At 38.4% G+C, this 26023-nt stretch overlaps 1 protein-coding gene across 2 annotated transcripts in view; it reads right to left on the bottom strand.

The window, feature by feature from the left end:
• sdk1b (sidekick cell adhesion molecule 1b) overlaps window positions 1-26023 on the bottom strand; it is a 270446-nt gene that overhangs the window by 9346 nt on the left and 235077 nt on the right. For both annotated transcript variants that reach the window (XM_077524564.1, XM_077524563.1), the window contains 10 exons: window positions 25677-25775; window positions 20669-20863; window positions 13639-13840; window positions 12748-12851; window positions 11346-11416; window positions 9712-9844; window positions 8545-8601; window positions 8326-8427; window positions 5595-5710; window positions 266-452 (listed from right to left, as the gene is read on the bottom strand). In XM_077524564.1, coding sequence (XP_077380690.1) covers window positions 266-452; window positions 5595-5710; window positions 8326-8427; window positions 8545-8601; window positions 9712-9844; window positions 11346-11416; window positions 12748-12851; window positions 13639-13840; window positions 20669-20863; window positions 25677-25775 — 1266 coding nt within the window. The remainder of the gene's footprint in view (window positions 1-265; window positions 453-5594; window positions 5711-8325; window positions 8428-8544; window positions 8602-9711; window positions 9845-11345; window positions 11417-12747; window positions 12852-13638; window positions 13841-20668; window positions 20864-25676; window positions 25776-26023) is intronic.

The following is a 26023-nucleotide window of genomic DNA, read 5'->3' as shown; positions in this document are numbered from 1 at the left end:
CTCATCATTAAAGACAAAAGCAAAAAAAATATTAGAAAAAAATATTCCGATTATTCACACTTGCAATATTATAACAAGCTATTATAACTATACTAACATTAAGACTTTTCTAAATTTTTAAAATTAATTATCTAACTTCTTAATGTAATATGACTTTAATATTTCAACTTTAATGTAAATATATATTTTTTTTATCATAAATTGTGAATTTGTCTTGTAATATTAGAATGAAACAAAAACTATAAGACATCCGAGCGGCCCTTACCCGACTGCAGTGTCTGTGCACCGCGAGGGTCGCTGGGCGGTCCGTCGCCGGCCGTGTTGAACGCGGTGAGAGTGACGAGGTAAGGCGTGTAGCTGCTCAGGTTGCTCAGGTGCATGCGGGTGTCGGGGACAAAAACCACCTTCATCTTCTCCGTCTGGTTCTGTTTGTTCTTCTGCCAGTAGTGCACCTGCAACACGAGAGGAGCTGTAAACAACACTCACCGACTCTTCCACGGCCCATTTGTCGTCTCTCCTCATCGCTGCCCACTCTCGACAACAGCGTCCACTGTTTACTTTCACGTTATCTGCTCTGCGACGCCCCCTCGTTTATTCTGATAATGTAAAAGCGTGACAATTCTGCTTAAAGGGGAGGTTGGCGTTGCTGGCAGGGCAAAACAGTCAAGTTCAGACTAAAGCGAATATCCGTTATGGTGCGGTTCATCGTGCGGGTCCGTGTTATATTGATTCTTTGTAATCATTGCTTTTCATGGGTTTTTAGAGTGCAGTATGCCAGCAAGTCCAAATTTAGAGTCGTTCGACTTTAGCTTACTTTTGTGCTGCAACATGCTGGCAAGAAAAGCAACACCATTTAGAGCAAACAGAAGAGGCTGAAAAGGTAGCCAAAAAAAATTCTCTAGCTACCAATATTAAGAGTTGCCACAGGCCAGAGAGTACAGTACATACGCCTGTGAGTATTGTTGTACTCTACGGGCCATGTTTTCGTGCCTAGCGCAAGTCTAGCGCAAAGCGTAACATTTTTTACGCCAAGCACACGGGCACCTCACTACAAAAATACAAACCTATAAACCTGTTAGTTGCTAAAGTAGAAGTTGTTTTTACATTTATAATTACCATAACATTTATTTCATTTATTATTAGTAATTAGTCATCTATGGTGTTTCACACTATTATGCTAGCATTAAGCTAACACACGTTAGACGAAATGACATGGCTCAATTGAGCATTTTGCTGTATAAATATACAATGTTAATTTCTCTTATGTTGTATTCTGTTTGTATTTGTTGATAGCTACATGTGTTAAAGCGTTTGAAGGTTTATGATTACACCATGCTAATTGCTAACTATGCTAACATTAACCCCCCAGAGACGTTTCACATTACATGTTAGCATTAAATTGGAAAACTTTCATTAGATTAGACAAAATTATATAGTTTGGTTGAACATTTTGGTATGTGTGTTTACCTTTTTTTTTTTTTTTTTTTTTTAAAAGGTGTGTCAGCGTTTGGATGTCAAAAACAATATTTTCAGGGGCTTGGGGTGTGACAATTACATTATTCTGCTATTCATGGCAGGGCTATTACTTTATATAAAAATAAATGTGACGTTTTTCTGTGGGCACAGTGTAGAAAAAAAAAAAAAAAGGAAACTCCATACAGGAAAGCCAGCACCAAGATTTGAACGCAAAACCTCATAGCTATGAGGCAGACATGCTAACAACAAATTCACCATGCTGCCAAATGTCATCAACTTTTGCCAGTAATGAAGACGCAAAGGCTATTTTAGGCTCAAATGAAGCAATTTCTCTTCTGATGGAAGCCCATATGCTTATAGCCACTTTCAGGCATTGTTGCCCATGGCACGTTAATGTCAAAATGTAATGTATTTTTCCAGACTAGAACAAATGCAAAGCTAGGACCAGAAGTTTTGGGGGAATATTGCTTCTGTAGACCTTTTGGCTTTTTAGTCTGATGAAGGCATTACTCTTTGTGTCAGAAGATCCATAGTGTAATGGCACCTTGACTTACGAGCTATGAGTGCCTCCAAATTACGAGGTTTTCAAGGCCGAAGCTTTGAGTTGTGAGTCAAAACGAGTTGCACGCAGGCTTCAGATATGTACAATAAAAGATTGGGCAAAGTTGCCTTGGCACTTTCAGCCATTCACTGAGCGGCACAAACACAAAAATACAAAATGGCAACACAAGCACGGAGCTATAGTGAGCCAGAAGCTCACACTCAGACAAACCCAGTCATGTTCCTGATGTCACTCACTTGGCCACGCCCCTTAAAGATGGTGTTTTCAATACATAAAAAGAAAAAAAAAATCCCTTTTTGTTGTAGTGCATTAGTAACAAGATCTGCAGTGATTCCAAGGCAATACTTTACACTGTAAAAGCGCAATGCACTTCCACTAAGCGGCCTTTGGAATGCATCTAATACATTCAAAGCGGCGCCATCTCACCCGTAACACTACAAGTGCAACTTCATTCCTTTGATCCACTTAAAGTAAAGCCCAACACACACTGATGGATCCCGCCGCGTGTAAAGGAAATAAATGAAGGTGCTACGCAGCGGCAAATAAAGGCTCGACATGGAAAGTGCTTGGAAAGTCGTCGTTCTTTCTGGTTCACACTAATTGCAACAACAGTGCTGGCTGAGACTCGTGCATTATAAATGAATTTAAAAGGAGAAAAAAAAAAGTATCTTGTATTCACCAGAGCTTTTAGAGTGCGAGAATAGAGCCAAAGCAGATGTGACATTAAATTTCACTTAGTTGGTTTATTTTTAGCTTTAGCTGTAGTAATTTAAAAGGGAAAAAAACAGTTATGATGCAATAGAGTGTAGAGCACATTAGGTCAACTCAGGTTTTTTTTTAAATTGAAATGTTTATATCCATAAAGCATTGTCATAAACTGACAGATTTGTTTTATGCATGTATGACAATAAAAAATGTACAATGCGTCTTCAATTGTTTTCTGTAGAGCAGCCAAAAAAAAAAAAGCTGTACTCAAGTAAAAGTAATCCTTAAGAGAATTACTTGACTAAGCAAATAAGTACTCAATGAAAAAAAGACTTAAGTACAGTACTGAGTAACTGGATATCATCTACAGTGTCTGTTAGCCAAAACTGAAAACAAAAGCCCCACTTGTAAATCAAGTGTTTCTCCTAAACTAGTGCTGAGCATGAGGTAGCCCCTTAGGAGAAGCACTTGAGGGCAGCACTGCATCAGCAGTCGCCGAGCAGATATGACTCGCGAAGCACAGTGAACAGATTGGGAGAGAAGACTTACAAGTTGCAGCCTTTTTGAACACATCGACAACTTACAACCTGGAATGAATGAGATTCAACCAGCAGCGTTTGAATGCAGAGAGTGTAACGCTCGTATGCTAAATACGTACAATGTCAAGGTAAATGCAGTCAAACCTCTGAAAGGACGCGGGCTCATTTTTAGTCATGTTTTTTAAAATGTTTTTTTTTTTTTTTTTAAACAACCAATCACGTCTCAGCTTCCGAAAATTGGTGCATCGTGATTGGTGGTCGTTACCAAAGCCATGCGCAACTATCATGTCATTTTCATGGACAAAAAGTGTCAAAACGTCCTTTTGAAAATCTTATGTTGTGATTCTAAGACATGAGAAAACATTTAATTTGGCTGTTTGCATTCCGGTCTAGGTCTAGCGGTTAGCGTGTGTGCCTCACAGGTCTGAGGTTCGAGGTTTGACTCAGACCCGGCTTTTCCTGTGTAGAGTCTGCATGTGTTCCCCAACCTTGACACTTTCTCCAGACACTTTGGCTTCCGGGTTGAATTAACCTAAATCAGTGGTTCTCAAAGTGATACTTGCCTCATTTAACCATTTTCAGCAGTAAAAAGTTAATAATTTGCTCAGAATTCATTTGACTACTTCATCATGTACAATTTATACCTTTAAAATTAGTTTTTTTTCCTTGCTGTTGACTGAAGATGACATCATCACCTGTGCTGAGGAAGTAGGTAACGACCAATCATGGTTCCGTTTGCTGACCAAACCCAGAAATCAGGTTAGCTATGATTGGTTTTGAACTACTTCTTCAGCACAGGTGATGTCATTTTTAGTCAACAGCAATTGGCAAAATTAGTTTTTAAAGGGGATCACATTGCATTACTTGGCCTCTCTGTACTGCAGGGAATTTGGTGCACTTAGTATTCGACTTTTGACTATTGTGATGGTACATTGTGTGATGTCATTATATATTCATCAATATTATCAATGTAATCCCTTCATTTTATGATACTATTGATACTATGCCGAGCAAAACGAGCGAGAGCAAAAAGAGAGCGGAGAAAGAAAGTGGAATATCTACAATTTGAATTCACATGTATCACGAACCCGATGGTGTTCCACAGGGTTCAATTCTAGAACCTCTGCTTTTTTATTATATCTGCTGCCCTGTTGCATCTGAAGAAAACAGTGGTGGTTGTTTTAAAGCGCTCTATAAATCTCAAGTTGAGTTGAGTGGTTAACAGGTTAAGAACCGCTGCTTGAAATTGTCCATGGGTGTACATGTGAGTGTGCAGGTTGTTTGGCCTGTGCCATGTGATTGGCTGGCAACCTCTCACCCAAAGTCAGCTGGGATAAACTCCAGCTCACATCCGAGCATGAGCAAAATAAACGATGGATGTCTGCAGCTCTTTTACTGCAGAATGTTATTAATAACCTGAGTAATAGATATCAGTGGTATCCTTTGTCAGATAATGATTTGTAAGCTTCAATCTGGTCATCTGAGGTTCCACATTATTTGTACTTGAAAAGTAGAAACACACAAGTGGTAAGGTAACATGATGATAATAATAAACTTGAAACCCTAATCAAGAGTTGCCACGGCAATATAAATCATTGATTTGTGTGCCGGCTTCTTTGTTGATAAACACTCCAGAGCGTGTAATTTTGCTGATTGATTTTTGCTGAGAGCTGCTATTACCTGTTGACTTTACTATCAATGTGTCTAACAAGCCCACCAAGGCATTGCAGTTACCTTGGCTAGCCTCGAAAAAAAAGTCTCTTCTTCTCTTAAAAAGAAATCTTCCTTGTGCGCTACCCGCGGCCTGAGCGACTATTAGCACAAGTCAGAAGCTATCAATTCATTAAACATTCATTCTTTGCTCCTATTTGGCTGCACTTAATCTGCTTAACCTGGTCGCCGTGTCCGTCCGTCTGACACTTTGATGCACTCCCCTTAATCAGGATTCTACAGGGACGGCGCTCTCGTCTCCTTCCTTCGCTCGGCAAATATTACATTCCCGTCTTTCTTCTACATTCCACCTCTGCTCTGCTGCAGAAATCAATGTGTCCAAAGCGGGACAGATAACCTTGTGTTTGAAGTACTGAGAGCAGAAGGGAGGAGGAGGGGGGCTTGTCGGGACGAGCGGTGATAGCGAAACCATTTAAGTCCATTCCTCTAACTTAATTCTCGGCCTCTCTGCAGGACACTTGAAGGTGTGGCACAGCGACAGCCTCGAGAAGCAATGACGTAGTACTCTAATATTAAAACTATTCTGTGTGTGTGCGCAGTTTCTGAGCACACACATACACAGCTCCTTTCGTGCCTCTCACCTTGTATCCTTGGATGAGTCCATTCTGGGTCTCCAGGGGGGGCGTGTCCCAGCTCACTTCCAGGCTGGAGGGAGACACGGCCGACACCCGAATGGACTGGGGGGCCACTGATGGAGCTGTAAATGAAACAAAGTGAGATGTTACACTCAGGATTCTCGGTTTTTAGGAAGACATTTTTGAAAGACGCTCTTCATAATCTGCCAGTTAAAACTCATTCACTCGCAGCCATTTTCATTGAAGCAACCCCTTTCGCTCCCGGCTGTTTTACTGGATTTGATTGATTTTGCCAGGCCCACCGAATATTGTGTTCTATTGCTGTAAAAAAAAAAAAAAAAAAAAAAGAACCTACCAAAACAAACATTAGAGTATCATCTTTCATCAGGAAAAAAGTACATTTGTATCTGTTTCCGTTTTGCAGCAATTAGCTTTAGAATGTAGCTAAGTTTCATCGATATTCACATTCCTGGTGAAAACACTGACAAAAAGAGCTTGTTGCAACGTGGTTGATATCTTGTACTTTGCTAGCTGCTGACCTTTTTTTTATTTTTTATTTTTTTTTAAGATAACTACCATTGCTTTCACCCACCTCCATGTTAGAAGCTGACATGACAGTAATGGTTCACATAGATGACTTTAAACATCTCTTCTGTGATTGAGTGACAACCAGCCAATTTCAGGTCAACTCTCCCTTTTATACCGAAGCAACAACACTGAATATTTTCCAGATAATTCACACAATTATTCACATTTTCCGCTCTGCTTCCATGGTAAGCCCTTCCAATTAGAGCGTGCCCGGAGCTGGAGACTTTTGACTGCACCGTGACCACACATGCACAAGCGCTTTGCAGCTATGCACCTGGGGCGCACACCGAAAAAGGCCATATCACCGCATTTCATCATCATCACCCTGCGGCCATTTCTGCCACCCCTGCTGTACGCTGCTTATCCTCCACTCATTTCTCACCGTGCGATACGCGTGGCCTTCTCAAGCCGACAAAATGCGCAACCTCTCCGGAATATGAATGCGCGAGACAAAAATCCTGGCTCGTTTTGTTTGCGCGGCGAAAGGTAAACATTGGTGGAGGCTTCAAGACGGGCGCTCTTTTTCACAGCAACACGAGGGCTGGCCTACCGCTCTATTTGTCATTCAAACAGTGGCTCGCAGTATCGCGCTATGTAACATTTAAGGCTCAGCTGCGGCTGCCTCCTTTGCCAGACAACCCATAGCGCCACCATTTCATCAGAATGAACATTCTGGACTTTTATTTATTTATTGGGAGCTGCCAATAACAAAAGTAGCAGATCAGTCATTCACTCTTAAATTCATAACACTGCTGGCAAAGAACACAGTAATCAAAACAATAGCAGCTGCTCCAACAAGTTGGGACAAAAGTGGTAAGACGGCACAAACTATATGACCATATTACAATTTATAATAACTGCTATTCACTAGGGAATAAGTCATGGCAATCTTACTGTGATAATCAGTATACATTACAGACTGAAAGCTTTTAAAATATAAATTTGAGTTTGTCGTGTTCATGCATTAGAATGTATTTCCACTTAAACTCAGTGGTGCACAGTTTAAAACTTAAAATTGAGAAACCTACAGGACAGATGGAAGGAAAAAATAAATAACAGGAAGGGGCATGATTAAAAAAATATAATATAATATAATGTGGACTACACAAGATAAAATAAAAGATCAAGAAAGATATGGTAAAAAATGTGATTTAAAAACAGTAACATTGAATAATATAAATAAATAATTAAAATAGAATGATAACACATTTTAAAAATCCAATTAAAAAAACATGGCACGTTACAAAAGTAAATAAAATATGCATGGCATAAAAAAAAAAAATCAAGAATATGAGGTTAAAATATTTATACAGGGCAATAAAAAAATCAAATATGTAACGCAAATAAAATTGAAAAAAAAAACATGACATAACAAATGTCACAAAAGTATTTTTATTATTTCTTTATGGTTTAAGTATTTCTTTTATTGCCATGTCTTGGCTTGTATCATATAACAAAAAAGTATGAAAGTATTGGTTGTTACACGTTTTAAGGGCTTTAAGTTTACTCTTCGCATTTACGCTGTTTTTTTTTAAAAACTAAACAACATTGAACTATTTAAAAATGCTATTCAAACAATGACCTCTAAACACTTCATCACGCAAAGGTTTGACAGTTTAAATCTTGAACACATGGATTTTACTTCCATTCTTAATTCATTCATTCTTAATTAAGGGTCACAAATGGAAGGCCAAACAGCCTCTTGGAACGCCTTCAACAGCAGCCTCCACTATTCATCGATGTACATTAGAGAGTTGATGGAAGAACCTGTTAAAACAAACTATTATGTACCGTACTGTATTTTCTTGTACCATACATTTACAAAAAAAAAAGAAAGGCACTAAAACTTTAAATAGACTTTGAGAGCCAAAACGCTGCAGTTTCCATGAAGGATCAAGATTCTTCGAAGTTAAATGCTGATAAAGAATTTTAAATGAAGTTTATAAGGAGCGAGGATGGTACGGAAATGATGCAACACAAGCAATAGTCTGAGCATTCGGACCGAATGTTGCAGCAAAAAAGTGAAAGCCAACAAAAGCCCGTAGCGGACAGAGGCTAACGAAGCGCTTTCATCAAGGAAAAGCCGCCTCACAAAGCGTCGCAAACAGGATTTGTCGGAAGGAATGCCGGCCGACTGCTCCTCACTTGCCTGCCTCTCCGACGGACACCTCCGCGGGTTCAGAGGGAGGACTCTCGCCCACGATGTTGTAGCTGGTCATCACTATTTGGTAGCGCTTGAACTTCTTCAGTTCTGAAAAAGCAACACAAAGTTGACAAGAATTCAGGGACGAGAGCAGCGCACTCAAGATGAAAGGGAAAAAAGACGGTCGTTTAAAGTCAAGTATAATCATCAAGCGATGTGACTTACGTGTCAACTCAAACTCTGTCAGTGAGGAGCTGCTGACTGTCTTGAAGGTGCTCTTGGCTTTGGAGGAGAAAGCGAAAAGAAAAGGGAACACTGATAAATGGCTTCTGCAATTCATTTAACATTTATCGACAAAAAGAAAAAAAAAAGATTGCGTTTAAAGGGAGATTTTCGATAGCCTTTAAGTTTGAAGGAATGAAGGATTATCTACCTTCTGTTCTTATATCTACATACAACTTACTCTGTCCTTTGCTACATTATCAAGAGTATTTGCTGCTTTTAATTGTTCCATTTTACTTAAAACCCATTCACAAAATGTACTTTTAAATGTCTATTTATTTAATATTCATTTATCTCCTTTTTTGCTATTCAACCTCAGGGATCCGCCCCCTTTCCCCTAAAATTCGCTGTATCTCAACTAAGAATGAGCTGCCTCATCCATCCATTTTAAAAATAGCACTTGAGCACCAAAGTTTACATTCTCTATAAGAAACATGGATGTACAACATGCTCATGACAGACACATTATGGTAAGTATGGTTATGAATTATTTACCAAACAGTCCAAGATGCAAATGCATTATGTCGCATGTTTCGTAGGGCTCAAAAAACACAATAAGACACAAAATTATAAGGCGCCACCTCCTCGTGAAGTGAACTTAAGTTTCGTGTTGACACTATCGAATATTTTTAGAATCAATTAATTGATTATTCAATTGATTAATCAGATTCATTTTAAGTTTGCATTAAAGTGAATTACAAACGCATTTTCCCCCTGATTACTGTTTATTAACCAGTGATTGGTGGTTATTTCACACTTCCTATTCGTGTAATGATGAAAAAAAGGGGCAGTGTTGTTGGACTATGTTACCAGTTCAGTCATTGTTTTCCAAAATAAAAACAGATGTCTTATTTTGATTAAAACACAGACGATAATCAGTCTTCTTTCATGAAGGACTACAGAAATCAGTGAACAATTACTGTTGATATGCTGAAATCAGAAGATTTAGACAATTTTCAATTAAAAAATGGCCCCAAATCATTACTGGATTATTAAAATAGTTGTCGATTAATTTGATAATCAATAACTTGCAGATTAATCGATTAATTTTGACAGCTCTGCTTATGTTTATGATTATATTGAATGGAGATGTTGTGTGTGTTAACTTACTTGTAATGTGGGCGTCTGTGGTGCTTTTGCTGCCCTGGACCATATCAGCAGCAAACGACGAGTTGGCCGGCAGCTCTCGATAATAAAGCCGGTACCCCGTCAGCACCCCATTGATGTGCCGGTCGCTCGGCCGCTGGGGAAAACATGCAAAAGAAATCACTCATTTATTTCCTAACGAGTACATTCCGGGCCTTCATCTTCCGGGAGTGCTGACTGACGGGAAAAAGTCAAGCTGACAAAGACAACTTTGAAAAGGGCGCAGAGCTTGAGTGGGTAGTAAAAGATGATGAAATCGCTGGCGACTTTGTTTTCACAGCCTCCTGCTTTTGCCATTAAGCCAGGAGGAGAAGAAGACGCTATATGGAGTCTGTGTTTCACCAGCCAGGACTGCCCGTGTGCCCCTCCGCCGGCTAATCCATCCCTTCAATCGTCATTTTTAGTCTGACGTATCCCCCACTTTGATGAATAATGTATTAAACACAAACACGCATTCTGCAGGGCTTTTATCACCCCCGGTGAATTATTAACATGTATTTGGACTGCACTTCAAATGTGTCTAAAACATGTCAGGGGAGCAGATAATGGTCAGTTACGGTAATGGACAGTTATCATAAAAAGGCATTCAGATGTCTTAGTGGATCATCAAGGCTACATTTGTAATCCCTGTTTCAAATGCACACAAACAAAATTGTTGGTAGCCCACTCCCAATGAGAGAAAAATATTAACTCATTTGCTCCCAAAAACGTATAAATACGTTCTATTTTAAATGTATTATGTGTCCCAAAGACGTATTTATACGTTTGTTTTTTTTATGCTAGAGCGTACAAAAGGCTTTGATGCAGCCTCTCAAAGGCAGACAACTGGTGAAAAAAAAAAAAAAGGTAGTAATTGCAAAAAACGGCCAGCAGGTGGCAGCAGAGTATAGTAGATCAACCAGGGCCATGATGAAAACAAGCTGTTTCCCCACAATTCTAAATCCAAAGTGAATATATTAAGTTTAAGTGATTATTAGTTCATTAATCTAAATACATTCACCTGAATTAAGTTAATCCAAAGTGACTCCAATCCAAACTCTTACATTTAATGAACTCATAATGGCTTAAACTTAATATATTCACTTTGGACTAACTCAGGCGTGGGCAAACTCGGTCCTCGAGGGTCGGAGTCCTGCAGGTTTTGCGTGTTTCCGTTCTCCAACACAGCTGATATAAGATCAACTCATCAGCAAGATCTGCATAAACCTGATAATGATCCGGTTGTTTGGAATCAGCTTGTGTTGGAAGAGGGAAACCTCCAAAACCTGCAGGACAACGGCCCTCGAGGCCCACCCCTGGACTAACTTAATTCAATCGTGTGTTACCACTTGAAGCGATTTTTTTTTTAAGTTGGTCAACGATTGAATTTGTAATCTTAAATTGGTTCAACAATTCTCTTTTGGAGTGTAAAGCCTGCTAGCTTAATGCTAACATATACACAGTCAAAAGCACATATAAGCAAAGCATACAACAAACAATATTCACAAAATTCTATTTGCTCTGTGGGAATGATGACTTTTTCCTTGCAAACAGCTCAAAAATATTGATGTCCACAGCTTTTATTGCAGTAATAAAGAAAATATTGCCACAGCATTTACCTTCCACTGGACCAGGACGGAGGTAGTTGTTGATGGTTTGACTGTGAGGATCTCAGGAGGCTCATCAGGTGCTGGACACAAACAGTCTTCTCAAATTATCTTCACATCGCAGCTCTGTTCTGTTTTGTGATTTTTAAGTACCTAAACATTTCCTCATATCGTGGAAGGAGGAGTTATTTTTAATTCGATACTTGACTCATTGAGCCATTTTCAGCAATAAAAGTGAATATTTTGCACAGAATAATTTCATTATTTTTCCATGTACAATTAATACATTGAAAAACAATTTTTTTCAACTTGCTGTCGATGGAAGATGGCATCACCTGTGCTGAGGAAGTAGATAACGACCAATCATGGCTCATCTGTTTTCTGGGTTTGGTCAGCAAACTGAACCATGATTGGTCGTTAGACTTGTTACCTGTTTCCTCAACACAAATGATGTCATCTTCAGTCGACAGCAAGTGGCAAAATTAGTTTTTAAAAGTAGTAATTAATACATGCGTTTTAATGTATCCTCTTACACTGTTTTTAAAAAAAACAAATATTGAAGCTATATTTACTATTATCCTGATTATTATTTTACATCTCCCACTATCTACTTATAATTAAATATTAAAGACATTTTTACCATATGTACCACTTATTTGCTGTTCTTTCTTTCCTTAATTCAGTTTATTTTGTTATCTTGTTTCGATAGATCTAGAATCTTTTTTTGTTGAAATTTGATATGATATGATATGATATGATTTTGAAGTATGGAGTGGAATCTTGTATAAGCCATTTCGGCTTCAATGTTGCAAAGTTTTTAAATTGTGCTAAATAAAATATAAAATGAATTGAATTAATTGAAAAATAAAAATAATGAAGTTATCAAATAAAATCTGGAGAAAATATTCACTTTTTACTGCTGACAATGGCTCAATGAGTCAAGTATCCCTTTTAAAGTATCCCTCAGTTCAGTAATATGACATTTTAATTCATGTTTTCCCTTTATTACTAACATCTACTAAAGTGAAATAATTGAATAATAATAACTATATAATTTGAGATTACAAATGTTGAATTTATAGAATAGAATGGAATTAAACACAATAGGATAGAAAGCCCATATTGTCATTATATGGTGCCGTTGCAAAAAAAAAAAAAAAAAAGTTAATAAAAAACTAAATAGTTGATTTTCAGTGCAAATTCCTGTAAGGCTTTTAGCTGGAAAAAGAAGAGGTTGAACTTTGATTTCACTTTTTAACAATTATTAATATCCCTTATCGTATTGATCAAAGTGTAGAAGAAAAGACAATCTTTGACATTAATGGGGTCACTATTTGTGGAAAAAACTTTCTCCCGCCCTGTCTCTGTCGTGTCTCCCAAAATTCTGCTCATCTGTCGTTGTCCAGCCTCTCACCGTCTTGTAAGGTCGTGACCGCATCCGTCTCCTTACTGAGGACGCTGCTTCCGATGTCGTTGGTGGCCACCATTCGCAGCTTGTATGAGGTGAAGGGCTTCAACCTGCACAAGCGCACAGGTCATATTTCTTTATAATTCCCACTCCCATCCACATTCTTCACCCAATAGTACCCTTGAAGGAAAATAAGTGAATCGTTTTCTTTCAAGCTTGCGGCGCGACGAAGCGTTACACTGGTTATAAATAGCGTGAAAGGGTCTGGAATAATAACCGCACACGTTCTTAACTGCTGTATGGCTCCAATATCTTATCCGCATTTCCTCCTCGGTGCAAGGTGATTACAATAATAGGCAAAGAGTAATGCTAATAACATTACTCACGTTGAGAAACACCACACTCAGAGTCAACACAATGAGTGTGCACTCATAACACAAACCAATATATTGCAATATTTACTGTAGTGCTTTATTAATGCTAATGCGCTCCTGTGCACTTGCTGCGTAAAATGTACAGTAGGTTTCATTACAAAAAAAAAGCTATAAAAGGAATCAAGCTGAGAGCAGGTTTGTAGCAACAATGCACTGGGACAGCGTTGAAGACAATGCTTGAAAGTGCCGTCAAGTGTCTGTTTTGGGCCCAAGGACTTTTGGCATTCTTGTGTTCAGTATTTTGTTCAGTCGCACACACAAGATGTCCCAGCGGCAAAACAAATCATTTCCAAGGGACAGGTTTCAGCAATAGGATAGGAAAGCTTTCACCAGGGAGGAACCAAGGACACGTTTAACAAGTTCAGTCCAACTTGTACAGCTTAGGAACAAATTCAGCTCAAAATTGAAGGCACCGCTTGCTGGGTTGACTTCGGTTGAAAATGATGCTAACTATGCGACTTACCTGTCAATGGTCCAGACAGTCAGGTTATGCGGGATGTCCGCCGTATTTGTGATCCAATCGCCATCCGGCAGCTCTTTGATTTGCACGGTCAAGTACCTCACGGGGGAGGAGCCTGAGCTGCCGGTCACCCAATGAAGGCGGAGCCGACGCGCTTCCACGCCATCCTGAGGAACTGCCAACTTCCTGGGCGGCTGGGGACGCTCTGCACATACGAAGAAGGACGGAGAAAGGGAAGCTCAGACGATCCATTTCCTGTGTTCCATTGATCAGATATGCATGATGGCATGCAGTTGCATCCAATTTTATGGGATCATATTTCACTTATACATGCGAGTGAAAATGAATCAGGAAACAGTAAACTCTCTTTTTATTCCTTCCACCATGCAATTATGTTTTCATTGCGTGGAAGGCAGTTGAGGTTCAAGTGACACGCAATGTGATATTACAGTGATATTTTACCAACGATACAGACAGTATAATTATATAATTAATAATATAATTCAAAACTTACAAAATACAAAAAAAAAGAACATAAATGAATATATATATATATATATATATATATATATATATATATATATATATATATATATATAATACATATACATATATACATATATATATATATATATATATATATATATACATATATATATATATATATATATATATATATATATATATATATATATACACACACATACATATATACATACATATATACATATCCGCCTCCCAGTTCTGATGACTCGGGTTCGAGTCCAGGCTCCGGCCTTCCTGGGTGGAGTTTGCATGTTCTACCCGTGCCTGCGTGGGTCTTCTCCGGGTACTCCGGTCTCCTCCCACATTCCAACATAATTGGGTGCTCCTAACTGTCCCTAGTTGTGCTTATGAGTGTGGTTGGTTGTTGTTGCTGAACTGGTTGGCTGGCAGGGTGTAGCCCGCCTCCTGCTCATAGCCAGCTGGGATAAGCTCCAGCACCCCCCGTGACCCTTGTGAGGAGCAAGCGGTTCAGAAAATGGATGGATGGAAATTATTTCCATTTATGAGCATTTTTTTTTTTTTGCATTAAATTTTAAATTTATTTATTAAATTTATTTTCACTTATATTTATTTATTTATTTTTATTTTGTCACTTTTGGTCTTCCATAGTAAATAAGGCTGCATTCATTTTTTAAAATACTTTACATAACTGAAATTCATCTCCAAAGTTAATGCTGTAACTTTTTGCGATACTGACATATGTCATCATTGTGTTGCCATTGTGTAGTTTTTTTTTCCAGGACCATACTGTGGTCCCCTTTATTGGTTCGTGTTTTTTCCCCTCTCTCTCCTTCCTCATGCACCCCACCCCACCACCCCATCTAAGAAACTCGGGGCGCTAATTAGCAAACCGCCAGGCTTCTTGTTCTGTCTCCCTCTGTTGGTTTCTCGGACGGGATGCCACTGTCAAGACAAATTCCTTGTCCGTACGTGGCCAATAATACATAAAACAGATTCTGATATTCTGGGTACGGATATACTGTATGTGCTGATTTACACTTTTCTGCCACCAATCATTGTAGTTACTTATGAAAGTCTGACAGCATTTTACCACATCTTGAAATAGGGGATGATACACGCACCTCCTTTCACTGTAAGGGGTCCCTTTATGTTGAGCGATAACTTTAACTGTAGGCTGTATCACGCAAGTAATTCATATAACAAGACGCTGCATTCATCCGTTTATACATTGCCGACATATAGGCTGTAGCTTTCGAAATTCTGCAATGATTCATACTCCCGCGAAGCACCAGACGCGCATATACATTTTCATCACCTGCGCATCACTGTGACGTTCACGTCCCAACTGATGAAATGAAACAAGACTTAACAGCTGGTGCATCGAAGATGAGGAACTGCAACAGAATGTTGGCATTTGAAGGTTTGCATCAGAAGTAGCTAGTACTTTAAATGTGGAGGTGCATCAAATAAATATGAGGAAGAAAAAAAAAAACCGCACAGCTTAAAGGAGCGTGGCTGTCTAATTTCAGGGCTACGGGGATATTGACTAGGTACGGTAATAAAAGCGTTATTGATTCACCCCGAGGTATAATTAATCTGCACACGCATGCACAGAGGTAAGCATGGTCGCACACGCCGGCTCGCGACTCTCCATTCATCCTTATCGCAAGTAATTAAGACAAATCGGATTGCTTTCCTCTTATCCCCTTTTCTCATCAGTCCCTTTCAAAAGACTTAACAGTGCAAGCTCTTAAGTTGAATGCTCCCAAGATGGCAGCATTTGAAATTCGGACAAGATTTTGTGTTTGGATTTTTCTTTTTAATGGCATGATGCTTCAATTTCAATAAGGACCTAGTATGCGTCTGACTGGCTCATTTCTGGATCAGGGAGTTTTGATGAGAAATGTGGATTCCATAGAGGTCCGTTTGGAAATATGTCACACTTTCAATGTGAAATTGACCTGAACAGTCACCAGTGACATGTGCGGCTTTTTTTTCCATCTCATAAAACTGGGGCACTGTCTGGTGACCCGTCAGTCCTCCCGCTTCCTATCCTCCCTCTGTCAGGTGTCAATGCCTTTTTATGTTTCCTGGATGGGTTGAAACTGTAAAATACATTTTGTTGTTCTGTACTTGTGATAAGTGCAACGACAATAACATTTCATTTCCATTTCTAGCAGCCTACTTTGAAGGAGCATGTCCATTCACATTCTGTAACACATTTAATAACTACAATAAAAGTCATTTCATCCGAGTACTGTGCTCATGATTAAGTGCATATTTGGAACCGTTCCATAGTAGAAAAGCGAGTGAGCCGGCTGTTGTTAAAGCGTTGCCTAGCAACACGTCTCGCGCGGGCGCGTCATTCCGATGGATTTTACGACTGGTATAGATCAAATAAAAACAAATAATTTGAAATCACGATCATTATAATGACTGCATTGTTGTGATCTGCACTTTTTGACAAGTTGCCAGCACAAGTCAGTAGCTAATGTTATCACAACATGCAATATAATGTTTCACCTTCAAGAGGCGCTAGACTTACTACAGAAAAGATGCTCAAGTCTCTTCTATTCGGAAAGATTCATTTTATTCCTTTTCGTTCCTTTGGAAAAAATTGTGTGTAAATATGTTAGACACGTTTGTGTTGCTCTGCTTATACACCAGTGAAAAAAAAAATCATGCTCCGATAGTTAACCTCATATTTGTGAGAACAAGGCCTGCCATTTTATGAGCATTAATTGGACTGTTTAGCAAGCTAGATAAAGGACACAAAACCCTTGAAAGTGTTCGATGACGAGAGCAATAAAGCAGAAAGTCAGAAGGGATCCAAAAGCCATTGACATACCAACACAGGTATTTGCTCTTAAAATGTTTGTTGCCAATTGCTTTTTAACCTCACCGCTGCAGACATCAACATCTCTGGTAGAAAAGAATCATATTTTATTGCACCAACTGACAGACAAGGCCACACACACGCAGACACACACGCATCCGCGCGTACAATCAAAGAGCCAATTTGGTTTTCGGGGGATTAATTTGGCCTATTTGCCATCATCTGAAAGAATTCTCGATGAGGCTATTCTAAGTGGGCTGTCATGCCAGTGAAGTGGAACGGCCAAGCTGTGAATGGTGGTCCTGAGAAAAGCAGATAGTGATGTTTTGCGTGTGCACGTGTGCATGATATCTGAGCCAATTAAAGTGCACGAGAGAGGCCGATCGGGCTGGACGTGTGACATTATCACTTGACTGTTGCATGTTAAGATAATCAACATAAAAGACTGGAATATCATTTCAATTAGGCTTTACACGATCAGGATTTTGGAGCCGATCACTGATCACCGAGTTAAAAAGAAAAAGATAACTGATCAAAGATCCCATCAGAAGATGGACTCATATAGCTATTCAAACAACTTGTTTATTTACTGTACAGTTAAACACCACTATTCGCTATAAGGCCCGGCCCACAAATAGCCAAAATTTGGATATAACTGACACCCATTGTAATGCATTGGGGCAAAAATAACTAAATTAAAATAAATAAATAAAATAAATAAAAAAATATATATATATTGAACCCTAAATAGTCCCCCAAACATACAAATTATTCAATACGTGAAAAATGGGGTGAAAAGTATCTTGAGCTCCACCAAAAATAAAAATTAATAAATAATTGTATATGCCAGGGTGAAGTTTGGGTCATGCAAGGGTTATGTTTGGGTCATGACTGTGAGGTCAAGTGTTTGTTTTGAACTGACCATCATCTTGTTTCAACTGGAAAAACGCTATGTGATGTCAGGAGCTATCTTTAATCTTTAATCTCTTTACTCGGTCAACAGCCAATCAGATAATTCCATGTCAGTCCTGTTACCCACGTGTCTAACCACAGCCAATCTGATCAATTCACTTTCTATTTAAGCCAAAACGAGAAGCGTGTGTTTGTCAAATTATTACCTTGTTTCCTCTGTGCATCTCCACAGCACAAGGGGGCTTGGCATCTCGTGATTCTCGATGCATTCTCATTGTTTCTCGTCTAATCAAGTTTGTTCTACGCCTCTCGATGTTACGCTTTTGCGATCCAACCTCAGAACATAACACTGTGAAACTTTGTGGCATTAACAATGGCAACACATAATGTCCTTGTTAGTGTAGTTTGCCGCAATGTTTAATTTCATGGACCCGATCAATCATTGATAACGATTTTGTGTAAAAAGAAAAATTATTCAAAAGCAATGTTGACATTTACAGTACTATTTCAAGCTAAATTTAAACATAATCTTATTGAGCATGTAGCTAGTTAACAGCTAGCATTTAGCAACACTGTGAGGCACACATGCTAATCCCTACTTCACCGTGCCAACCCTCTTTTTTTTTTTTTTTTTTTTTTGAAAAACTGAAGTCTGAAATTACAACGCAGATCGTTGATGTTTTAAGAAGCCGGACATAAATGGCACGCACAATCTTTCTTTACACGCACCATTACCCAACATCATGAACAACACACCTGATCATTTCAGTAGTAGCAGGTACTCCTTACAAGAAGGGAAAATATGTTAAATGTCGTTGTAGTAAGTAGCCCCATCTGGTTGTCAATTGTAAAAATACACATTGAAAGCCACTGGTCCAAATTGAAATCTGGATTGCGAAGTCGAGTTGATTAAATTTGCGGGATCAACAAAGCAGTTTTCGATGGGACGTAATTTGTGTCCGTTTTTGTGTAGCTTTGCCATTTTGGGCAAGCTAATGGTAACGGAGATGAGAATTTACAAAATTACAACGAACGTCATTTAACACAGTCAAAACAGACAACATCAACGTCGCTGTGATGCGTTAAGGGTCAATCAGCGAGTCCGGGTTGGCAATAGTCACGTGCTTGAGAACATGATGTCGTTGCCAGCGCGGCCAATTTAAGCTAATATCGGAGCCGGCTGCCTGACGCACGTACCTGATGCGTGCAGCTGCTGATGTTGATGCCGGTTGATATTTTTACGCACTAATGAAGGATATGAAGTAGAGCAGCTTTTAAGGAGGCTGTCGCTTCCGGCAGATTGGCTGCTTTACATGTTGATGACCTGCTGCCTCCTTTTCGTGTCACGCGCTCTACCTTCCTCGGTGAATATCGTTTTACTTTCACATGCATCATTTTAATTGCGCACGGATTTCATTGCAATGAATTTAACATGAGATGAGATGTTGTGCTGTAAACACATATCGAGTAATAGCATTTTGCAGGTGAATGCATGATTTCACCCTGACATTTCTATTTTTATATATTTTTTTATCATATATATAAAAGGTTTTAGTAAGAAATAATATATTTGAAAGCTGAGATGGTGACAATATTTCCATAAGGCTGCCTTTTTTTAAGCTTCAATACACATCTTTTCTCTTCCCCAGGGCAAAAACTTTTATTATATGTCACAAAAAGACCTTATCAAGGTCCTGCAAGCGTTTAAATATGCTGACACTGCATTCGACAGTATAAATCAGGTTGATTCATAAAGCAGGAAATTTTCATGGGCAGCATAGTGGGTGAGTGGTTAGTCTACCTCATATTTTATCGGATCAGGGTTCGAATTTTGCTTGGCTCTGGCAGGAATCCATGAATTATGTATTTGATTGTGTGAATGGCAAATGGTGGATACACAGGCTTAGTGTACCTTCTAACATCTAATGGAAGAACATTTCAATCGTTGTGCCTGTCAAACGATCAGATGTATACAGTATTTGTACATAAAAAAAAATAAAAATAATTCATACAAATTATATGAAATTGCATAATTTCCTTCCTTGGTTAAAACCTTTTCATTTATTTGCATTTTTTTTTTTTTTTTTTTAATCATTAAATAATTGGTTGATTAAAATTTATTGAAAATTCAAAATAAAAAAGTAAAATTTTACATAGATGCCAAAGTTTAATTTTATTACATTAAATATTTATATAATTATAATAATAAAATATGAATACAATTAAAAATGAGAATTAATTAAAGCTTATTAATAAAATGAACTATTTTATGTTCCCATGTATTCTACCTGCCATTTTAGTTCGCATTTATTTCATTATCATCATCATCATCATCATCATTGAGGAAATGCTGAATAGCATTCTAACCTTTATTATTATTATTATTATTATCATTGTTTTTTTCGCCCCTAAATTTGGTTAGTTTCAATTAGTTTTATTATTAGTTTTAGTTCATTTAGAATATATGGAATATTTGTTGAGCGCAACATAAAAAAAGGTACGTTAACTACAATTCCCAAACGACTGTTCGACCTACCTGCCTCTTTATGTTCAGCTCAACAGTTTAAAATAAATCCCGAAAGCTGAAATATGGAATTGACTGGCAAAAATGAAGCATAAAATGTTGTATCAGTTAGTTCCGCTTTTTAAAAGTGCTCTCGTTTTCATGTTATTTTGTTAATGAAAATGTTTTTTATTTTTTATTTTAGTTTGTTAGTTTTCATTAACTCGAACAACCTTGGCATCATCTATTTGCAATGCTGTCTTAGTGCACTTTACCTCTTCTCTCCGTCGTGACCACCAGGGCGGCGTGTTCCTGGCCCCAGCCCATGGCGGTGCGAGCCACCAGCCGGAACACGTAGGTCTGCTCCGGGGTGAGTCCGGTGACGGTGAACTGGCGTCCGTTGGAACCCACCTCCACCGTGGTCCACTGCTGACTGTCCCTCTGCTCCAAGCGGTAGGCGATCTGGTAGCCTGCGGAGCAACAAAAGGACGGAGATCAACGTTCAACGTGTGTGTGTCCGTCGTCAGTGCTCTGTGTATTCTTTGCAAATACGTTCTACAAAGCGGAAAAGGAAATAATAGTTGTGGTGAGAAACAAGGCAACGCAATCGCACTTTGACATTCTCATATACACGTACAACCTCCCATCCTTTCCCTTGGCTGGGAATCATTGTGTACATGCTCTCCCTGTCTCATGTGCAGCAGGCCATGTAATAACACTAACACCACTCAACACATACAGTATATTGCACGCACACACACGCTCACGTCCATTTTTCCACACGTCACTCACAAAAACATATCATACACTCTCATGCTAAATAGGCAAATAAATCAAATGGCTGCAACTTATAATTGTGGGTAGAGTTGCCAAAAAAAGTGTACTGATGTTAAAATGAAAGTTATTACATTATATTTAGGGTTGTCAGGCGATTAAATTTCATCCATCCATCAATTTTCTTGACCGCTTATTCCTCGCAAGGGTCGCGGGGGGTGCTGGAGCCTATCTCAGCTGGCTTTGGGCAGTAGGCAGGGGACACCCTGGACTGGTTGCCAGCCAATCACAGGCGATTAATTTTTTTTAATCATAATTACGTAATCACATAACTTCAATAGTTAACTCACGATTAATTGCAAATTTTATCTGTTCGAAATGTACATTTTTTTTCCTGTGTTTTCATACTCCTGTTAACATAAAACTGGGGGGAAAATGTTAAAGTAATAGAACTATGGCTGCATCTTTTAGTAATGATACAGTAATTTCATAATTCATAAAATTGAGTTAAAATTAAAAAGATGTACTGTACTGTAAAAAATTGATTTGTGTTGAGGTCATTTTTCTGCCACTAGATGGCATAATTGCATTTGTAAGTGACAGTGACAGCTCAGTGCATTTTTCTTTTCATATTAAGAGCTATCTAATCTTTAACATGAAGTAACTTGTGAATGTTTGCACATTTTTGAAATTATAAAATACAACTAGACCTCAGTCTCCACAAATATGTATTTGGGTCTTAATCGTGCATTAAAAAAAAATAGTGCCGTTAAAGGAACTTTAAATAAAATCAATATTAACTCACTAATTTTGACAACAACAAAAAAGCTCAAACAACATACTGTAACTAGGGATGGATACCAGATTAAACAAATGGAAAATGGATATTAATTTCATCATGACATTTTAAGGAAAAATACTAGTTTGGGATGTATCAGTGTTTCTTTAAAATGATGTCAGTGGTATCAGTACTTGGTATTGTATTGTTGACAACGCAAGAGTTGGTTACTGGTATCTGAAAAAAAAGTGGTACTGAAAATTGCTAATCATAGCAATGCAAGTTCATCTTTTTGGAATAGAGCTTGCAAAAAAGTCCACATATAATAATAATAATAATAATAATAATAATAATAATAATAATAATAATAATAATGCATTAGATTTATAGGCTCCTTTCTAGACACTCAAGAACACCGTACAATTTTAAAAACGATTTAATTAAAAAGACTATTAATAACAAAAAAGGTGGTGACAATGCAAAGTGGCATTAAATTGGGTCGGCAGTTTGAAACAAGTGTGTTACGAGTTGTGATTTAAATAGTGTGAAATCACCAAAGAAAAAAGTAAAAATAATCATTTGATACTCACTGAATGACAAAGTGCAACAATTGTGGCCAAATTTGGAACCGTCTGAGTTCTGAAGCCAAAATACAAAATAAAATAAAACAAAAGTTTAAAATGTGTTTTTTCAAACCGATAAATTTTTGGTCTGAGAAAAATAATAGATCAGTGAGAATATAACAGTTTGTTCTTTAATTGAGTAGGAAAGTGTCAAACGATGGCGCCGATTTAAAAAAAAAAAGAAAAAAAATGGGGCGAATGAGCATTTCCCCTCGTACATTTCCTTTTTCTGAACATCCTACTAAATTCTCATGAGAACAGGCACAGCGCCGGACACGATTGGTTTACGGTAAAACTGTTGTGATGATAATCTGCTGACAGGCGCCTAATCTGCTTGCGTTTTGCGATAATCTTATCAGATAGTCCGATTGTTTGCTCAATGCAAGCGGCGAGCGAGGCAGATCAGCGGATAACGGCGAGATGGCAAATCCGGAATCATCAAAACAATCACTTTCGCAGCTTCGAGTTATGTACGGGATATCTCCGCGACATCCCCGTCGACGAGATCCACGCGGATAAATCTCCATTACAAAAGGGGACTGTGTCATTTTCGTAAAAAGACCCTCTCGGGTTTTTCTTTTCTGCTATGGGAAAGATGCAGCGCATAAATATTTAACGCGGCCCGATGGCTTTTGGCAAAATGTGTGTCTATGGCGACGCTAGCGGCTCAGCGTGCTTGGCTGCGCTTGTATAGTTCATGAAATACTCATAACGGCTGCGAGTTAACAAGCTCGTGAGGGTATTTTTAACATCTTTCTACATAGTGCTTCAAAGAACATACAGATGTCTTGTAGCAGTAGCACACACATTGACATTAGTCAGTGCTGGTATAGTGTCAGCTGGATTACTGGAACTCCTCCCAAAAACTTTGACCCACTGTGTCAAACAACACACGAGTTCCATTACTATCCATTATAACTGTTGAATTGTTTGTTTTTATAATTTAATAGTAAAGTGGCGAAATAGGTCCTCTGGCTGTTAATAATTTGGATGAATTGACAAGTATTAATAATATAATAAAATGTTATGATTGAAAATGAAAACAAGAAACAAAATGTTATTTTGTTAATTTATTTTATTTTATTGGAGAAAAAAAATTGTCAAATTTAAATTCAAATTTTATTTTGTCTTATTTAGTTTGCATGCTTATATATACATAGATTCCTGCAACAATACTCACATTACAAACATTGGCACATACAGGCTAAATGTTAACGTTATAATTGATTGAAATCTACTTTAAATACCTAAGTACTCTTAGCATGTATTTTTGTTTTTCTGTAATTACGACACTTTTTTTGTTTGGAAGCCTACAAAAGCAGTGCTTCTCAAATAATTTTTATTCCGCCACCCCCTAGATAGAGAGAGAAAATAGAGAAAATAATTGTGTGGCCCCGTCCCACCCAATTTTCCGCCACGACTATAAATAGTATGATTTGCCTATAAAATTGCCTTAAGTACACCTCTGCACAGGAGCTAGTACTCCGTGTGAACTCACTGCCACCTACTGTAGTGTATGTGCAATTATACTTTATTTGATTATGGTTTAAAAAAAAAAAAAAAAAAAAACGATTCCTGGGGTCACACAAAAAAAACATCTTAATGACATAAGTAAATATAATTTAAAAAAATATTTTAACACTTTTTTTTCACTCCCATTAATGCACATTTTGTGCTGCTTATCTGATGTGGATATACTTGTGAGCAGTAGAAGACAAACAAATGGATATACAGTATTATTGACTCAAAGAGCTCAAAGCAAACATGGTGAAATGACATTTAGCTGTTATGCTGCAGGCAAATGGAATAAGCAGCCAAAAAAAAAAAAAAAAAAGGTGAAATCAGCCCAGAGTGTAAGTTATGTGAGTGTAAGTGTGTTTGAACCTTCTCAATGTAATTTTGGTAAGCTACTTTTATTTTCTCTGCTTTGCTTCTGAATGTCGTTACCTGTAAATGCTTTTAGATGTTGTGTCTGCTTGTGTGACGCACATTCAGTTGCCTTGTGCATGAAATGTTCTAAATAAAGATTTTCTACCTTACCTGGAGACTGAGCTCCTCTTTCGGCTGGCTTCTCAGTCTGGCACGAATATTAGTCGTTCTTCGCAGAGAATAAAGAATATATGCCTGTCAAGCATTGTTATATTATCTGTCTCAGCTTCTATACGCTCCAACCGGATGCGCTATAAGAACTGGATGGATGGATTTGAATGTCGTTAATGACTGACCAGTGTGACTGTATTGTGTCGAATTGTATAGTACCAGGATGCAGACATGATGTTAAAGTAGCTATTATTCATAAAAGGCACTTTGCAACAAATGAGATTGTACACTTTATGTGGCCTTTGACCCGATGTCTCTGTTCATACAGCAAGGACACAGCAGGATTATGGCGCTCGTGTGATTGTGTCGGCGAGCGGCATCCCTCTAAATGTCTTCCTGCTTACATTAAAAGCTGGCGTTATCATTCACACTGTCCTGCTCAGCGCACTCCCCGCAGAGAGGACAAGTGTTTCTCCACCCTCGACGCCGGTGCATACAAACGCACGCAAACCACATCTGCCTCCTCAACCAGATAGCCGTCATGTGGCGTGCTTGCACATCTGAAACCTTATCAATAATCTGCTCTCTCTCTCGCTCTCTCTCCCCATGTAGATTTAGTATGTATGTTTAGTGGCTTTGCCATTACAGTTCTGCTCTGCCCATTTGAATTCTGCCTAGCAACAAGTGACCACTCACTCATGTGATGTAAATGGGTAAGCTAAACAAAGCAATGCTGGTGAGTTTCACAGCTGAGCCTACTTTTTTTATATTGTATTTTATTTTGGTTGTGATGTTTCATGAGGAATAATTAACAGGAATTGTAAGAGAAAATACATCAGTTAGAGTGTGTTGTAGTTCTTCTGGAGTACTTTTCCATCTTGGGTAGACGTAACTGGCACAGCTAAGCAAAAAAGCTGCAAATACAACCATTTTACGTGCTAATTGCTTTACTTTTAAATGTCCTCTTTGTATATGTGTTGATTTTGTACATGGGGATTTGTCCTTCAGCTCCTCTAAAAGCATGATGATAATATTTGCCCCCCTCCTCCCTTTGTGTGTGTTTAATACCTAATATGATGCCGTTGGGGTTTGTGGGAGGTTCCCACACCACCCTGGCTGACGACAGGCGCACCTCTGGAAACACCATCCTGACTGGGGGTCCTGGGACTAAAGGGGCGACAACAAAACAAACAAACAACAACAAAAAACAAATGTGAGTTGGCAGCCGAGGGGACCACTAATAAAATACAAGGAGTTGCACAGCATCTCAACATCAAGCACTCCCATTAAATGTGTGACCGTATATGAGGCAGCGGGGATGCTTTTGCCTGCACACACAAACTGTATAGAGCGTCTTATAAATTTTAAAGACCTGCCTTGAAAGATGCAAAAAAATAGAAAATGTAATTTTCTCT

The sequence above is a fragment of the Festucalex cinctus genome, chromosome 6 (assembly GCF_051991245.1).
Source record: "Festucalex cinctus isolate MCC-2025b chromosome 6, RoL_Fcin_1.0, whole genome shotgun sequence".
NCBI lineage: Eukaryota > Metazoa > Chordata > Actinopteri > Syngnathiformes > Syngnathidae > Festucalex > Festucalex cinctus.
The sequence above is the reverse complement of the archived record's forward strand: the minus strand, read 5'-3'. Positions and strand labels throughout refer to the sequence as shown.